General features: G+C 36.7%; 2 protein-coding genes across 13 annotated transcripts in view; one reads left to right on the forward strand and one right to left on the reverse strand.

Annotated features, from left to right (window-relative positions):
* Positions 1-16500, reverse strand: part of Myo81F (Myosin 81F) — a 1428838-nt gene that overhangs the window by 994850 nt on the left and 417488 nt on the right. For all 12 annotated transcript variants that reach the window (XR_011419017.1, XM_070216714.1, XM_070216710.1 and 9 more), the window contains one exon: positions 1765-1886. Coding sequence is in view for 11 of the 12 variants with exons in the window: in XM_070216714.1 (XP_070072815.1) it covers positions 1765-1886 (122 nt within the window). In the remaining variant the exon portion in view is untranslated. The remainder of the gene's footprint in view (positions 1-1764; positions 1887-16500) is intronic.
* LOC138913340 (uncharacterized) overlaps positions 1-16500 on the forward strand; it is a 275105-nt gene that overhangs the window by 121146 nt on the left and 137459 nt on the right. The gene's annotated exons all lie outside the window — the stretch shown is intronic.

Consider the following 16500-nt stretch of genomic DNA (forward strand, 5'->3'; position numbering starts at 1 on the left):
TGTGCCGATTAAAGCTTGACGTGCGTGCTAGAGTGGTTGGTTGCGGTTTTCGAAGGGACAATTTTGATTGGCATTTCATAAAGGCATATAACTGACCATTTTAATCTTCATTGAACAACATAGGGCAAGCTTCCCAACGTCTAGAATATTGCACTGGACTTGAGCAAAGAATCTGTCAATACTGTCTCTTGTTCATTGGTAAACTCCTATATTGAAAAAGATATATACATATATTTTAGCAAATACGCGAATCGCGGAATTATCGCGGAGTTATCTTCTTGAATTGCCGTTCAGTTGCTGCGTCCTGCCGTGAGAGATTGATATAAGTTCGTAGTCTCAAAATTTAGTTGAATTGCTTGTGCTGCCTTTGAAATAGAACTTTCGTCTTTTAAAGCCTTCATCGCACCATGTTGTTCAAACCTACAATAGTTATGAAAATTATAGGGGAGTGTAGGGTAATTTGACGAGTAGGGTAATGGACGAACTCGTCGAATCTCACATATGACGTCACGTTAAAAATTCCAAATAAATGTAGTCGTCACCTCTCATCGTGTCGACAATGTTTTTACAGTAATATTATTAGAAGTCCCGAAATTTCTTCGTGTGTTAATTTTTTCTAAAAAGGTGGTGCTCAAACTAGCAAACCTATTCAATTTATTTGTGTTTCAGCAGTGCCAGAGCGAAGATGAGTGAAAAATAAAATCAGATAAATATATGCTCGTACAAATGAGATCTTAATCAACAGTTTTTGTTACTTGGCGTTTTTTTGTTTGCGCCGTTTAAGAGTGACACCGTTTCTGCTCCAAGTGTACCTTGTAGGGTATCGTGACGAACCTTTTATATTGTATGGTGACAAATATTTTTTATTCACAAATTTTAATTGTTGTTGTTGATTTTGTGTAAAAAACTCTAATATTACCTGATAACATTAAATGCTGCAGTTTTATTGTAGTTTTGTATGGATTTTAGTCGTGCCGTCAGTTGGATAGGATGGCTCACGCCAAAAGCTGTGGGATCTAACTCCGATGGATTTTCGAATCGTACTTTTACAAAAATATGCTCAGTAGATGTGGTCAACTTTCTGCTTTTACACTTTTAAAAAATATTGATTTTTGGTAAAGTTACATTAAAAAACAAATCGTTCGTCACATTACCCTACAATTTTTAAAAGTGCAAAAAAAGAATGGTTCATGCCAAACGCTGTAGGATTTAGCTGCGTTGGAATTTCTAATCGTACTTTCACAGAAATATGCTCAGTGGATGTAATCAACTTTTTGCTTTTCCACTTTTGAAAAATATTGATTTTTGGAAAAATAACATTAAAAAATCGAATCGTTCGTCACCTTACCCTACACTCCCCTATATATTCTCCAACAAACTCTTATTATTACATAATAAGTTGTACTATTACAGCCCCAGAGAGAGTGTGTTGAGTTTTTACAAAAAAACACCAGAAATGGCAAGCAATCCGTTTGGAACGAAATTTGGCTTCAGAAAATACATTTTTCAAAAAATCTCGAGAACGACCAAAGTTTAATAAAGTGTCGCGAACAGAATGAAACTATTCTCACAAATTTTACATTGACGGAAATTGGTTCGTAATTCATCAACATCATAATGTTCAAACTTTAGCGTAGCCCTCTGGTGTTCTAAGAAACCTTTAGTGCCACAAACTATTACGCCCATTTTACTATTTTTGCACCCTTCTCCCCTATTTATGTGTAAGTTTGTGTTTAATATGAGTGAAATGAAATACGAACTTACCACGGCTTCGTATTTTGAAGGACATCTATGAGGGACTGCAATTGCTGCCGAAAATTATCACTTACGGTACATTTTGATTTAGATGATCCTCGAGGATAACTTGAATTAAGGAACTGGGGATCCTAAAAAAATTCGGAATAACATTTTTTTATTATTTTGTAAGAACAGTAATAATGAGTTAAGTTTAAGGGGGGAAATACATTTAGAACTACAAATTTTTAATGTATTTCGTGATTTTTTAACCAATAGGGGAATTTTGAAGTTGGCATGTTTATTACCTTGTTCTTATAAAATTTTAATCAATTTTTTTTTAAATTGCGGCAATGGGAATTTATTTGCCAGGCTATATTAAAAAAACAAGAGAGAACGCTATAGTCGGGTGCCCCGACTATCAGATACCCGTTACTCAGCTAAAGGAAGTGCGAAGGAGGTGGAGATAAAAACTTTGATCCGCCGTAACTTTTTAACGAATGGTCCGATTTAAAAAATTTTTTCTACGTTTCGATAGGTATTGATAAACACCATAAAACTGCATTTTTACTTTTCCGAAATAATGAAATTTTTAAAATCGTATATAAGCGGTTGTGGGCGTTAGAGGGGGCGTGGCACCCTTTTGAAATAAACTTGCGCTGCGTAGGAACTCCTAAAATCTGCATGCAAAATGTCAACCTTCTAGCTTTTATAGTTTCCGAGATCTCAGCGTTCATACAGACAGACAGACGGACAGACGGACATGGCTAGATCGACTCGGCTAGTGATCCTGATCAAGAATATATATAGTTTATAGGGTCGGAAACGCTTCTTTCTACCTGTTACATACTTTTGCACGAATACAATATACCCTTTTACTCTACGAGTAACGGGTATAAAGAGGCAGCGACGGATTGTCCGCAGGTCGCTGTGCATTTTCCGATTTTTATAAAACCAAGCTTATTTTTATAAGAAATAATGCAAAAACTGTCTGAACCTAACATACAAAGAATATCTCAAAAACTCCGGGACCCTTTCAAACTTTGAAATTCAAAAATTATTATTATTTTATTATTATTTTGTCATTTTTTTTTGCTGTTTTTACTTTAGGAAAAAGTATTGAAATATTTTGGGGCGGGGGTGGCAGCGATTGATTGATTGTCGCAGCGATGATGAGTCCGAGGAAAAGCGGATGAACATCCGCGTAGAAAAGATAACGAAAAACACGGATAGAAAACTTCGGGGTTTTACGCGACGTGCGGCTGTTTATTTGGTCACTTGAAAATAGGAACTAATTACTCTAATCTTAGCTTAGTGGCTCCAGAGCGGAGCGGAGAGTTGCGGGAGAGTTGGAGAGGGAGAGCGAAGGGCAGTGTGAGCGCGCGAGATGTGGACATCTGGAGAAAACTGCCGCTCGACACTGCCTACCGAAATTAAACGCCCTTTTGGCGTGAACAGCACTATTGAGCACTGCTTGCTGCACTGCTGAACTGCTTGCTGTCGGTTCGGTGTTACGGGAGGGCCGAGTGATGAACTGCTTGCCGTCGTGGATCCGATGCTGCGGAAGTGTGAGTGATGAACTGCTTGCTGTCGTTGACTGCTTGTCAGTGACTTGGCCAAGAGGTCCACTGCTTGTGGCGAGTTTCGGCGCTGCGGATGGGCCGTGAAGTCGCGTCGGCGCTGCGGAAGGGCCGAATAGTGAACTGGTTCGTTGTGTGTACGTGACGCTACGGAAGTGTGAGTGATGATCGCGTTGGCGCTGCGGGATGGGCCAAGTGATCGCGTTGGCGCTGGGGGATGGGCCGAGTGATCGCGTTGGCGCTGCGGATGGGCCGAGTGATCGCGTTGGCGCTGCGGATGGGCCGAGTGATCGCGTTGGCGCTGCGGATGGGCCGGTACGTGAACTGCTTCGTCGTGCGTGCAACGGGTACGTAGAGTTCTGGGTCGCTTTCGATGGCCTTCGACTACCTATATCTCTGTTGCATTTAGTTGTTGTAACGATGGGTCGTCACAAATGTGTCATGAAAGTTTCACGAAGAAATTCTACCTATTTTGGAACTTATACCAGGATGACGGCACCCACCTTCCTTGTGCAGTAGATATTCCATTTCATTACTTTCAGGGGTGTCACAGAACCCGTCGACGGATTTGGGGACGGTTGGTTTAGAAACCAACCGACCAAAACCGTTGGTGTCACAGGAATTCGCAAGATTTCCTTTTTTCGGAAAATTTACCGAAAAACGACCAGGGCTGGATGCATACACTAAATATCGAATATTCAATAATTATCGAATTTTATTTAACTTATTTTGACTATTTACCAATAAGTTTTAAACTTAATTTATGTTTTTCTTGCAAAATTACAAAAAGAATATATATTTAAAGCGCATATTGTACATTATATAAAAAAAAAAATTGAATTACCCGCCAGGCTACATATTGCAGCCCTGAACAGCGGTTTGCCGCGGCTGCGTTGGGTTATTTTCATTTGTAAGTTGGCAAGAAGTTCTAGAGTACTTGCGAAGGCATAAACTGTTAGAGGCTAGGACCTGTTTAGGCCTGTTTTTATTAATTTCTCAATAACTACAACTTCTTTTACCATGAAATTTTTACCAGAAATAAGTTTCATTTTTAACTACAATTCTATGTACCTTTGAATAAATAATTCGTTAACAAAACATTTCGATAACTAACTCCGAAATTTTGACAAATTTGGTATTTTAAAGTTCTAGCTAATTGGTAACACTGCCAGGTAGACGGTTTGCTAACGGTTTTTTATAGCTAATTTTTTGAAGAGGTTTTATAAAAAGCATATTTTTAAATATAACCCGAAATAGGTATAAAAATCGTAGTATGCAGGTAGTTCATAAAATTCATTAGAGTTGTTTTAAATAAAGTTATATTTTTGGGAAACATTTGTAAGTTGGGTAATTTTATCAAAACGTCCGGCAAAATACGGGGGATTTAGAAACCGTCAAAAATTACGTCTGTGACACCGAGATTTGCTATTCGGGGGAAATTCGGTTGGAATGGATTTCTGTGACACCCCCGTTTAAATGCCTTTTTTTTCGAAACCACGTTTTCCTCAGCTGCGGATCGTGTATCTAAAAAAGTAATGCCTCTATTATCATGCTGCTTTTACAGAAATGTTTGTAATAAAATTGGTCACTGTCTGAACCTACTTAATGTAGAAATTTGTACGTTTAAGTATTTTTTGATAGCCAAAAAATTATGAAAAAATAGATTTTTAACTTTGAAAGAGTGCCACAACCATAGTTTTTGAGATATTCTATGTAAGTTAGGTTCAGACAGTTTCTACATTATTTCTTAACAAAATAAACTTAGTTTCATAAAAATCGGATATAGACAGCGACCTGTGGACGATCCGCAGCTGGCCTATTTTTTTTTAATATAGCCTGACAAAAAAATTCCCACGGCCGCCATTTTGAAAGATAAAAGCAAAATAAAAATTGGATAAAATTATATAAAAAGAATGTAATCAACATGCCAAGTTACGAAATCCCAGCACAATTCCTTATTGGTTAAAAAAAAATCACAAACAAGAAAGGAAGCTAGCTTCGGCCAGTCGAAGCTTATATACCCTTGCAGATCATTCCTATTAATTAACAAATCGCAAAAATGTTCAATTTTCTAATATTTCTCATTAATTTTCCGATCGTTCCTATGGCAGCTATATGATATAGTCGTCCGATTTTGATCAAATTAAAATTGAAATTCGGAAATATTTAAAAAGAGTCATATCCTAGAGTAGAAGATAATACAATAAAAACCAAAGAAGCTTGAATTTATTTCCTACTACTTTTCCATTAATTTTCCGATCGTTCCTATGGCAGCTATATAATATAGTAGTCCGATTTTTTAAATAATTAATTCGAAATTCAGAAATATTTAAAAAATAACATCCCCAAAAGAAGAAGGTAATATTTCAAAAAACACCGAAGCTAGAATTTTTTAAAGTTTTTTTTTTTCCGATCCTTCCTATGGGAGCTATAAGATATAGTTGTCCGATCCGGTCGGCTCCGACATATATACTACCTGCAATAGAAAGAAGACTTTTGCGAAAGTTTCTTCCCGATAGCTCAAAAACTGAGAGACTAGTTTGCGTAGAAACAGACAGACGGGCAGACGGACGGGCAGACGGACATGGCTAGATCGACTCGTCTTGTGATGCTGATCAAGAATATATATACTTTATGGGGTCGGAAACGTCTTCAAACTTCTGACTGAAATCATAATACCCTCTGCAAGGGTATAAAAACTTGAAAAAATTACCGTTTAATATGTAGCTTCCCCCTTAAGATACACGGTCTGCAGCTGAGAAAAACATGGTTTTAAGAAAAACGCATTAAAAATTATGGAACATATCTACTGGTCAAGGAAGGTGGTGCCGTAATCCTGTTATAAGTTCCAAAATAGTTAGAATCTCTTCGTGAAACTTTTATGACTCATTCTAAAGAGTTAAGTCAAGGGGGAGGGGGGGGGGGGGGGGGGGTTCAAGTAACTTTGCCATTTTTTCTATAAAAACTGGTTGGATGGATTTAATTCAAACCAATTGTATACTTGGCACCAAAAAATCGACCACCTTTGCGATTTTTTCTATAAAACTGGTTTGATGGATTTAATTCAAGCCTTTTTTATATTAATAAGTGTTTTTTAAGTAATTTTTATAGCAGATACTATCGGCTAATATATCGGTGGCAAAGCGATTGCTGGAACACTATTAAAAAAGGCGTTTTGCGGTGTTCACTGTACCTCCGCTAAAAATGATCGGATTTCCAATTTCTTTTTACATTTATCTTAAGAATTAAAAACCTGCCCCCTGGGAAGTCCTTTCACCTAAAATATGTGACTTTCGGCTTAAAAAAAAGTACTTAAAGTTAAAAAATAAAAAAAAAACGCTTCCCAGGGGCGGGTTTTTTTTAATAATGAAAAATATGCGACAAATTTGAAAACGATCGGTTAAGCCGTTTAGAAATGCCGATGAACACGGACTTTCGAAACGTGGTTTCGAAAAAAACACACTTAAAGATGCACTAACGAACCCAAAGTCTTAGAGGTTAGGGTACTAATTTTAGCATAGCTTCTAAGTTTTTGTCCGATTGACTTAAAACTTTTTTTGTATAATCTTAAGATGTTAATCTACAAACTTTTTAAAAAAATCTATTTTTTTTTTGTGCAAGACCATACCTTCCCCTTAAGTTCTACCAATTTTAGTAATAAATAAAAATGAATGTGGGTTTTATAAGTGACTTGCTTAAGTGCGTCTTTCCCTAAACCACGATTTAAAAGTCCGTGTTCATCGGCATTTCTTAACGACAAATAAATAATAATATTTGGGTTATATTATTATATAACAAGAGAGAACGTTATAGTCGGGTGCCCCGACTATCAGATACCCGTTACTCAGGTAAAGGGAGTGCGAGGGAGATGGAGATAGAGATAGAAAACGTTGATCACGCATAACTTTTTAACGAATGGTCCGATTTGAAAAATTTCTTCTACATTTCGATAGGTATTGATAAACACAATAAAACTGCATTTTTACTTTTCCAAAATATTAACATTTTTAAAATCGTATATTAGCGATTGTGGGCGTTAGAGGGGGCGTGGCACCATTTTGAAACAAACTTGCGCTGCGTAGGAACTCCTAAAATCTGCATGCAAAATGCCAATCTTCTAGCTTTTATAGTTTTCGAGATCTCAGCGTTCATACAGACAGACAGACGGACAGACGGACAGACGGACAGACAGACGGACAGACGGACAGACGGACATGGCTAGATCGACTCGGCTAGTGATCCTGATCAAGAATATATATACTTTATGGGGTCGGAAACGCTTCCTTCTCCCTGTTACATACTTTTGCACGAATACAATATACCCTTTTACTCTACGAGTAACGGGTATAAAAATGTATTTTCATTTTTAAATATTTGAATATAAACACCCAAAAATAAAATCGATATGAAACGTAGCTCGATTTTACATATTTAAGATCAGTTTTAACTTGATATGGTCGAACCGTATAAGCGATATTTTGGTAATGTCAATTTTACTTAGCATAGTGGCTTCTCACATACACATGTACATTGTACATATGCAAATGGACAGTTGCACGTGCACCAAAACCGTTGGTGTCACAGGAATTCGCAAGATTTCCTTTTTTCGGAAAATTTACCGAAAAACGACCAGGGCTGGATGCATACACTAAATATCGAATATTCAATAATTATCGAATTTTATTTAACTTATTTTGACTATTTACCAATAAGTTTTAAACTTAATTTATGTTTTTCTTGCAAAATTACAAAAAGAATATATATTTAAAGCGCATATTGTACATTATATAAAAAAAAAATTGAATTACCCGCCAGGCTACATATTGCAGCCCTGAACAGCGGTTTGCCGCGGCTGCGTTGGGTTATTTTCATTTGTAAGTTGGCAAGAAGTTCTAGAGTACTTGCGGCATAAACTGTTAGAGGCTAGGACCTGTTTAGGCCTGTTTTTATTAATTTCTCAATAACTACAACTTCTTTTACCATGAAATTTTTACCAGAAATAAGTTTCATTTTTAACTACAATTCTATGTACCTTTGAATAAATAATTCGTTAACAAAACATTTCGATAACTAACTCCGAAATTTTGACAAATTTGGTATTTTAAAGTTCTAGCTAATTGGTAACACTGCCAGGTAGACGGTTTGCTAACGGTTTTTTATAGCTAATTTTTTGAAGAGGTTTTATAAAAAGCATATTTTTAAATATAACCCGAAATAGGTATAAAAATCGTAGTATGCAGGTAGTTCATAAAATTCATTAGAGTTGTTTTAAATAAAGTTATATTTTTGGGAAACATTTGTAAGTTGGGTAATTTTATCAAAACGTCCGGCAAAATACGGGGGATTTAGAAACCGTCAAAAATTACGTCTGTGACACCGAGATTTGCTATTCGGGGGAAATTCGGTTGGAATGGATTTCTGTGACACCCCCGTTTAAATGCCTTTTTTTTCGAAACCACGTTTTCCTCAGCTGCGGATCGTGTATCTAAAAAAGTGCCTCTATTATCATGCTGCTTTTACAGAAATGTTTGTAATAAAATTGGTCACTGTCTGAACCTACTTAATGTAGAAATTTGTACGTTTAAGTATTTTTTGATAGCCAAAAAATTATGAAAAAATAGATTTTTAACTTTGAAAGAGTGCCACAACCATAGTTTTTGAGATATTCTATGTAAGTTAGGTTCAGACAGTTTCTACATTATTTCTTAACAAAATAAACTTAGTTTCATAAAAATCGGATATAGACAGCGACCTGTGGACGATCCGCAGCTGGCCTATTTTTTTTTTAATATAGCCTGACAAAAAAATTCCCACGGCCGCCATTTTGAAAGATAAAAGCAAAATAAAAATTGGATAAAATTATATAAAAAGAATGTAATCAACATGCCAAGTTACGAAATCCCAGCACAATTCCTTATTGGTTAAAAAAAAATCACAAACAAGAAAGGAAGCTAGCTTCGGCCAGTCGAAGCTTATATACCCTTGCAGATCATTCCTATTAATTAACAAATCGCAAAAATGTTCAATTTTCTAATATTTCTCATTAATTTTCCGATCGTTCCTATGGCAGCTATATGATATAGTCGTCCGATTTTGATCAAATTAAAATTGAAATTCGGAAATATTTAAAAAGAGTCATATCCTAGAGTAGAAGATAATACAATAAAAACCAAAGAAGCTTGAATTTATTTCCTACTACTTTTCCATTAATTTTCCGATCGTTCCTATGGCAGCTATATAATATAGTAGTCCGATTTTTTAAATAATTAATTCGAAATTCAGAAATATTTAAAAAATAACATCCCCAAAAGAAGAAGGTAATATTTCAAAAAACACCGAAGCTAGAATTTTTTAAAGTTTTTTTTTTCCGATCCTTCCTATGGGAGCTATAAGATATAGTTGTCCGATCCGGTCGGCTCCGACATATATACTACCTGCAATAGAAAGAAGACTTTTGCGAAAGTTTCTTCCCGATAGCTCAAAAACTGAGAGACTAGTTTGCGTAGAAACAGACAGACGGGCAGACGGACGGGCAGACGGACATGGCTAGATCGACTCGTCTTGTGATGCTGATCAAGAATATATATACTTTATGGGGTCGGAAACGTCTTCAAACTTCTGAGTGAAATCATAATACCCTCTGCAAGGGTATAAAAACTTGAAAAAATTACCGTTTAATATGTAGCTTCCCCCTTAAGATACACGGTCTGCAGCTGAGAAAAACATGGTTTTAAGAAAAACGCATTAAAAATTATGGAACATATCTACTGGTCAAGGAAGGTGGTGCCGTAATCCTGTTATAAGTTCCAAAATAGTTAGAATCTCTTCGTGAAACTTTTATGACTCATTCTAAAGAGTTAAGTCAAGGGGGAGGGGGGGGGGGGGGGGGGGGGGGGGGGGCAAGTAACTTTGCCATTTTTTCTATAAAAACTGGTTGGATGGATTTAATTCAAACCAATTGTATACTTGGCACCAAAAAATCGACCACCTTTGCGATTTTTTCTATAAAACTGGTTTGATGGATTTAATTCAAGCCTTTTTTATATTAATAAGTGTTTTTTAAGTAATTTTTATAGCAGATACTATCGGCTAATATATCGGTGGCAAAGCGATTGCTGGAACACTATTAAAAAAGGCGTTTTGCGGTGTTCACTGTACCTCCGCTAAAAATGATCGGATTTCCAATTTCTTTTTACATTTATCTTAAGAATTAAAAACCTGCCCCCTGGGAAGTCCTTTCACCTAAAATATGTGACTTTCGGCTTAAAAAAAAGTACTTAAAGTTAAAAAATAAAAAAAAAAAACGCTTCCCAGGGGCGGGTTTTTTTTAATGATGAAAAATATGCGACAAATTTGAAAACGATCGGTTAAGCCGTTTAGAAATGCCGATGAACACGGACTTTCGAAACGTGGTTTCGAAAAAAACACACTTAAAGATGCACTAACGAACCCAAAGTCTTAGAGGTTAGGGTACTAATTTTAGCATAGCTTCTAAGTTTTTGTCCGATTGACTTAAAACTTTTTTTGTATAATCTTAAGATGTTAATCTACAAACTTTTTAAAAAAATCTATTTTTTTTTTGTGCAAGACCATACCTTCCCCTTAAGTTCTACCAATTTTAGTAATAAATAAAAATGAATGTGGGTTTTATAAGTGACTTGCTTAAATGCGTCTTTCCCTAAACCACGATTTAAAAGTCCGTGTTCATCGGCATTTCTTAACGACAAATAAATAATAATATTTGGGTTATATTATTATATAACAAGAGAGAACGTTATAGTCGGGTGCCCCGACTATCAGATACCCGTTACTCAGGTAAAGGGAGTGCGAGGGAGATGGAGATAGAGATAGAAAACGTTGATCACGCATAACTTTTTAACGAATGGTCCGATTTGAAAAATTTTTTCTACATTTCGATAGGTATTGATAAACACAATATAACTGCATTTTTACTTTTCCAAAATATTAACATTTTTAAAATCGTATATTAGCGATTGTGGGCGTTAGAGGGGGCGTGGCACCATTTTGAAACAAACTTGCGCTGCGTAGGAACTCCTAAAATCTGCATGCAAAATGCCAATCTTCTAGCTTTTATAGTTTTCGAGATCTCAGCGTTCATACAGACAGACAGACGGACAGACGGACAGACGGACAGACAGACGGACAGACGGACAGACGGACATGGCTAGATCGACTCGGCTAGTGATCCTGATCAAGAATATATATACTTTATGGGGTCGGAAACGCTTCCTTCTCCCTGTTACATACTTTTGCACGAATACAATATACCCTTTTACTCTACGAGTAACGGGTATAAAAATGTATTTTCATTTTTAAATATTTGAATATAAACACCCAAAAATAAAATCGATATGAAACGTAGCTCGATTTTACATATTTAAGATCAGTTTTAACTTGATATGGTCGAACCGTATAAGCGATATTTTGGTAATGTCAATTTTACTTAGCATAGTGGCTTCTCACATACACATGTACATTGTACATATGCAAATGGACAGTTGCACGTGCTTTTCATTTCTGTACGGCAGCGTCTTGTTTCCTTTTTGTTTTAAGGGGTTATATACAGTTGTGACAGATGAAAAAATCGATTTTTTTTCTATTGCATATTCTTGAACGATATATTCTGTTGAGAATACTCTTACAAAAAATCATAACGATCGGAGTTTTAGAACCAAAGTTGTAGCTATTTATAGCGCACTACCTGCACATCGGCCTTACAAACTTGAAACTTTAAACGCGATTATCTCAGAATCTTTTTTTTTCGAAACCACCTTTGCGGTGGTTTTGACCACTTATTTATTATAACAATAGCTAGTCCTTGAACGAAGAATTTTCAATTTTTTTTAAAACTTCTTTTTTTAGAGCATACAAATTCAAAATTTTATACCTTGAAAAAGTACATTTTTTGTTAAAACCGTCGCCATTTTTATACCCTTGGAGAGGGTATTATAATTTCAGTCAGATGTTTGCAACGCAGTGAAGGAGACGTTTCCGACCACATAAAGTATTTATATTCTTGATCAGCACCAATACCCGAGTCTATCTAGCCATGTTCGTCTGTCCGTCTGTCCGTCTGCCCGTCTGTCTGTCTGTCCGTCTGTCCGCTTCTATGCGAACTAGTCTCTCAGTTTTAAAGCCATCGCGATGAAACTTTCCCGAAAGTCTTCTTTCTATTGCAGGTAGTACATATTTCGGAGCGAGCTGGATCGGACCACTATATCTTAAGGCTCCCATAGGAATATTCAAACAAATATAAGAAAATTCATTGTAACTTTGTAGGAAAGAGGCGTTTTGATTCTTGACTACTTAAAAACAAAATTTAAATAAATAGAAACGCTGAATCTGGAATCCCTGGAACTGCACCGAGTCAATATCGATTTAGCGTCGCTTGTGAACGGTTGTGTTTACCTGTGCTCTGAGTTTTTGATTTAATTTTGTGATTTTTTCGCAAGTGTTTTGTGTTTAGCTTACTAACAAAGTTTGCCTAAAAATCGCGTTAGTGTTTTAAATAGATCTCCCTGTTTAACGGGTATGTGGTTTTAGTTATTTTAACAATTTCCATTAGATTTGTTTAATATCTTGGCTTTGTTGGTGTTATTTTGCACTCTCTAAATTTGCTCTTGTATTCTCTCTCTTTTTCTCTCTCTCTATTCCGCTCTATTATAACTTTAATTTCGCTCTCTCGGAAGCTGCCAAATTTCTCTTGGGTGCTTTTCTCATAGTCTCTCTCTCTCTCGCTTTACATTGTAACTGTTCGTTCGTTTTGTTGTTGGTGCCCCACAAGCCACTTAATTCGCGATCTCGCGCTATTATACTTTTGTGTTTTGTGTTTTTTGCGGTTTTGGAATTTGATCCCAGTGCCAAATTTACTCGAGGTATATTTTCCACATTTTATTTTCTATTTCTTTGAATAATCTTTTTTTCCTATAAAATGGCCCTTATCTGTATAAAGAAAAGTTGTGCTCTTCCGATGTCAACCAAAGGTTCTTTTATTATCTGCTGGCTCTGCGATTCGGTCATGCACGTCAAATATGCAGGATTTACTGGCAGAGTTAAAGACTTCATTGAAATGCGTACCGGTCTCTTGTGGGCATGTGAGTCCTGCAAGGTAATGACAGTCGAAATGAGCAGCTTTATGAGGCAGACTCGAGACGGTCTATTGAACCTTTCACGAGTTTTCACACAGCTCAATGACGGGTTCAACTCAGTTTGCGACCAATTTAATAATAAGAAATTATTATTAACCGAGTCGCCTAAACGGAAAAAAGCCAGCTCAGGGGCGGTTAATAAGACCGTGAAACAAAACAAAACATTGAACTCGGTAGCTGCAGCAGTTCCGGTCGGCACAGGGGTAAGCGAGCCACCTGTGCCTATGGTAACAGCCAGTTCCGGAGGTGACCCTGTCTCTGGATGCCAACCTGAGGCACAGAAGTCGGTGCTGACCGTAGATGCAGTAGGAATCGCTTCTGGGTCCCAGCCGAGTGAGGTTCAGACTGCTGCTGGGGGGCGTAAGAAACTTTCAGTTGTTCCACATAGAAAGCAATTGTTTGTTTCTAGATTTACCCCGGATACCAAATCTGAGGATGTTATGGAATTCATACGTGAAAAATTCCCATCCGAGGACATTGAAGTTGAACAATTTCGATTTTCGTACGCCCGTAGGATATCTTCTTTTAAAATATTTGTTCCGCCTGATGTGTTTAATGTACTACTTTCTGAAAGCTTTTGGCTTAATGATGATTTGGTAATAAAAGAATTTGTTCCCAATAAACCGAGAACAAATAACAGGCCTCCCACTGTGCCTAATAATCGACTTTCCACTGTGCCTAATAATAGGCCTTCCACTGTGCCAAAAAATTAACAGGTTTATTTTTGGCTTATAAAAATGTTAAAGTACTAAATATGAAGCTACCAAAGCTTTATGCTGACTCCTCTGCATTTACTTAAGATATTTTGTCTTTTACGGAAACTTGGCTGAAACCAGAGATATCTGACTCTGAAGTTTTGTCAAATAACTTTAACAACTCAGGACCGATTGCTTCCCGCGTAGGGGGGTGGTGTACTGATTGCCGTTACCTCTACTTTAACATCGGAGAGACTTAACTTTCATATCCCTAACGAAATAGAATTTGTTAGTGTCAAAGTTTCCCTGCAATCCTTATCTATTTCTATAACCTGCTTTATATTCCTCCTGGCTCTGATTTAATCATTTATGAACACCATCTGTCTGCTATAAAATCTGTTCTATCCTTTCTTTCCAACAGAGACCTTTTGATTGTTTTGGGTGACTTTAATCTACCAAATACCTCTTGGTCTCTTCCCACTGACTCACTTGTCGCTACTCCTTTATCCGCCCATGATTTTATGGATGGCCTTTTAGAATTATCGTTACAGCAAGTAAGCTTTATACGAAATTCATTAAATAGACAATTAGATCTAGTCTTTGTTTTAGATCCGCACGTCACTGTAGCTAGAATTGACGCACTTGTTGTACCTGAAGACCGATATCATCCAACTTTGGAATTGACAATTGGCCTCCCCTGTACTGATACCCTTTCTCCTTTAGTTCCTCAAACTAAAAGGAGATGCTTTCGTAAATGTGACTATAATAAACTAAACTACATGATTTCTTAATATAAATGGACTGATTTGTACAATTGCATGGATATTGACAGTGCAATTGAACTTTTCTATAGCGTTTTAAACACTTTTTTTGACGAATGCGTGCCTGACAGTCTTCCTCCGAAGCTAAACAGGCCTCCTTGGTTTAACAATGAGCTTCAAAGACTTAAAAATCTTAAATCCAACACTTATAAAAAGTATAAAAAAACGGGAAAGCCATCTGATTTTGCGAAATATGTTGTGGCTCGTTCAGATTTTAATGTTCTCAACAGTCATTGCTATTCCATGTATTTAAATCGATGTAAATTCGAGTTTTCAAATGATCCGAAGCAGATTTATAACTTCGTTAATGCCAAGCGTAAGTCTTCGGCATTGCCTTCATCGGTACGTTTAAACTCAAAAGAGGCATCGTCGGATTCTGAAATTGCGGATTTATTTGCCGAGTTTTTCCAAACTACTTATAGTTCGGCTGCTTGGTCAAACCCTATCTACCCTAACCACTTAAATAGGGCTAATTGTATTTTTACCCCTGTAATTACCGAAAGTTCTCTTTTAAAGGATTTAGCAACAACAACGCCAACGTATTCTCCCGGTCCTGATGGACTCCCTGGGAGTGTGCTTAAGTTTTGTGCTTCAACCATTTGTAAACCGATTCTTAAACTTTTTCATTTGTCTATTTCATCATCAGTTTTTCCAACTATCTGGAAGGACTCTTTCATTATTCCACTCCACAAAAAGGGTGCGAAGGCGGATGCCCAGAATTATAGAGGCATTTCTAAATTCTCATTTGCAGCATTTATGTTCCTTGCTAATATCACCGTGTCAGCATGGTTTTGTTAAGCGAAGATCGACCACCACCAACCTTCTTGAATTATCATCTATTGTAATAAATGGATATAAGAATAACATGCAGACTGACGTTATATATACAGATTTTAGTAAGGCCCTTGACTCTGTTAACCACTCTCTCCTTTTATTCAAATTAGATCAGCTTGGGTTCCCATGTAATCTATTAACTCGGATTTCAAGTTACTTGAATGGTAGGACTCAGAGGGTTATATTGAAGAGCGCTGTTTCTAAAATGATCAACGTGACATCTGGAGTTCCTCAAGGTAGTCATTTAGGCCCTTTGCTGTTTACTTTGTTTATTAACGATCTTCCCTCAATCGTAGCTCATTCTCGTGTACTAATGTACGCTGACGATGTTAAGCTTTGTCTATCATATAAAGATGTAGGGTCCGGTTTCAACTTGTTTTCAGGGATGGTGTGAGTACAACCTTTTAAATCTGAACTGCCTTAAATGCAACGTTATGACTTTTTATAGGGGCACTCCTACGTTTGTTAGTTATTCTCTTCAAAATACACCACTCGACCGTATATATTCAATTAACGATTTAGGTGTTCTTCTCGACCCAAAACTTATATTTGATTGCCACATAATGGCCACTGTCAATAAAGCTATGAGTGTTTTTTGGGTTTATAAAGCGTTGGTCAAAGGAATTTGATGACCCTTATAAAACCAGATTATTATTTACCTCCCTTG

Source organism: Drosophila takahashii, chromosome 3R (genome assembly GCF_030179915.1).
Source record: "Drosophila takahashii strain IR98-3 E-12201 chromosome 3R, DtakHiC1v2, whole genome shotgun sequence".
NCBI classification, from domain to species: domain Eukaryota; kingdom Metazoa; phylum Arthropoda; class Insecta; order Diptera; family Drosophilidae; genus Drosophila; species Drosophila takahashii.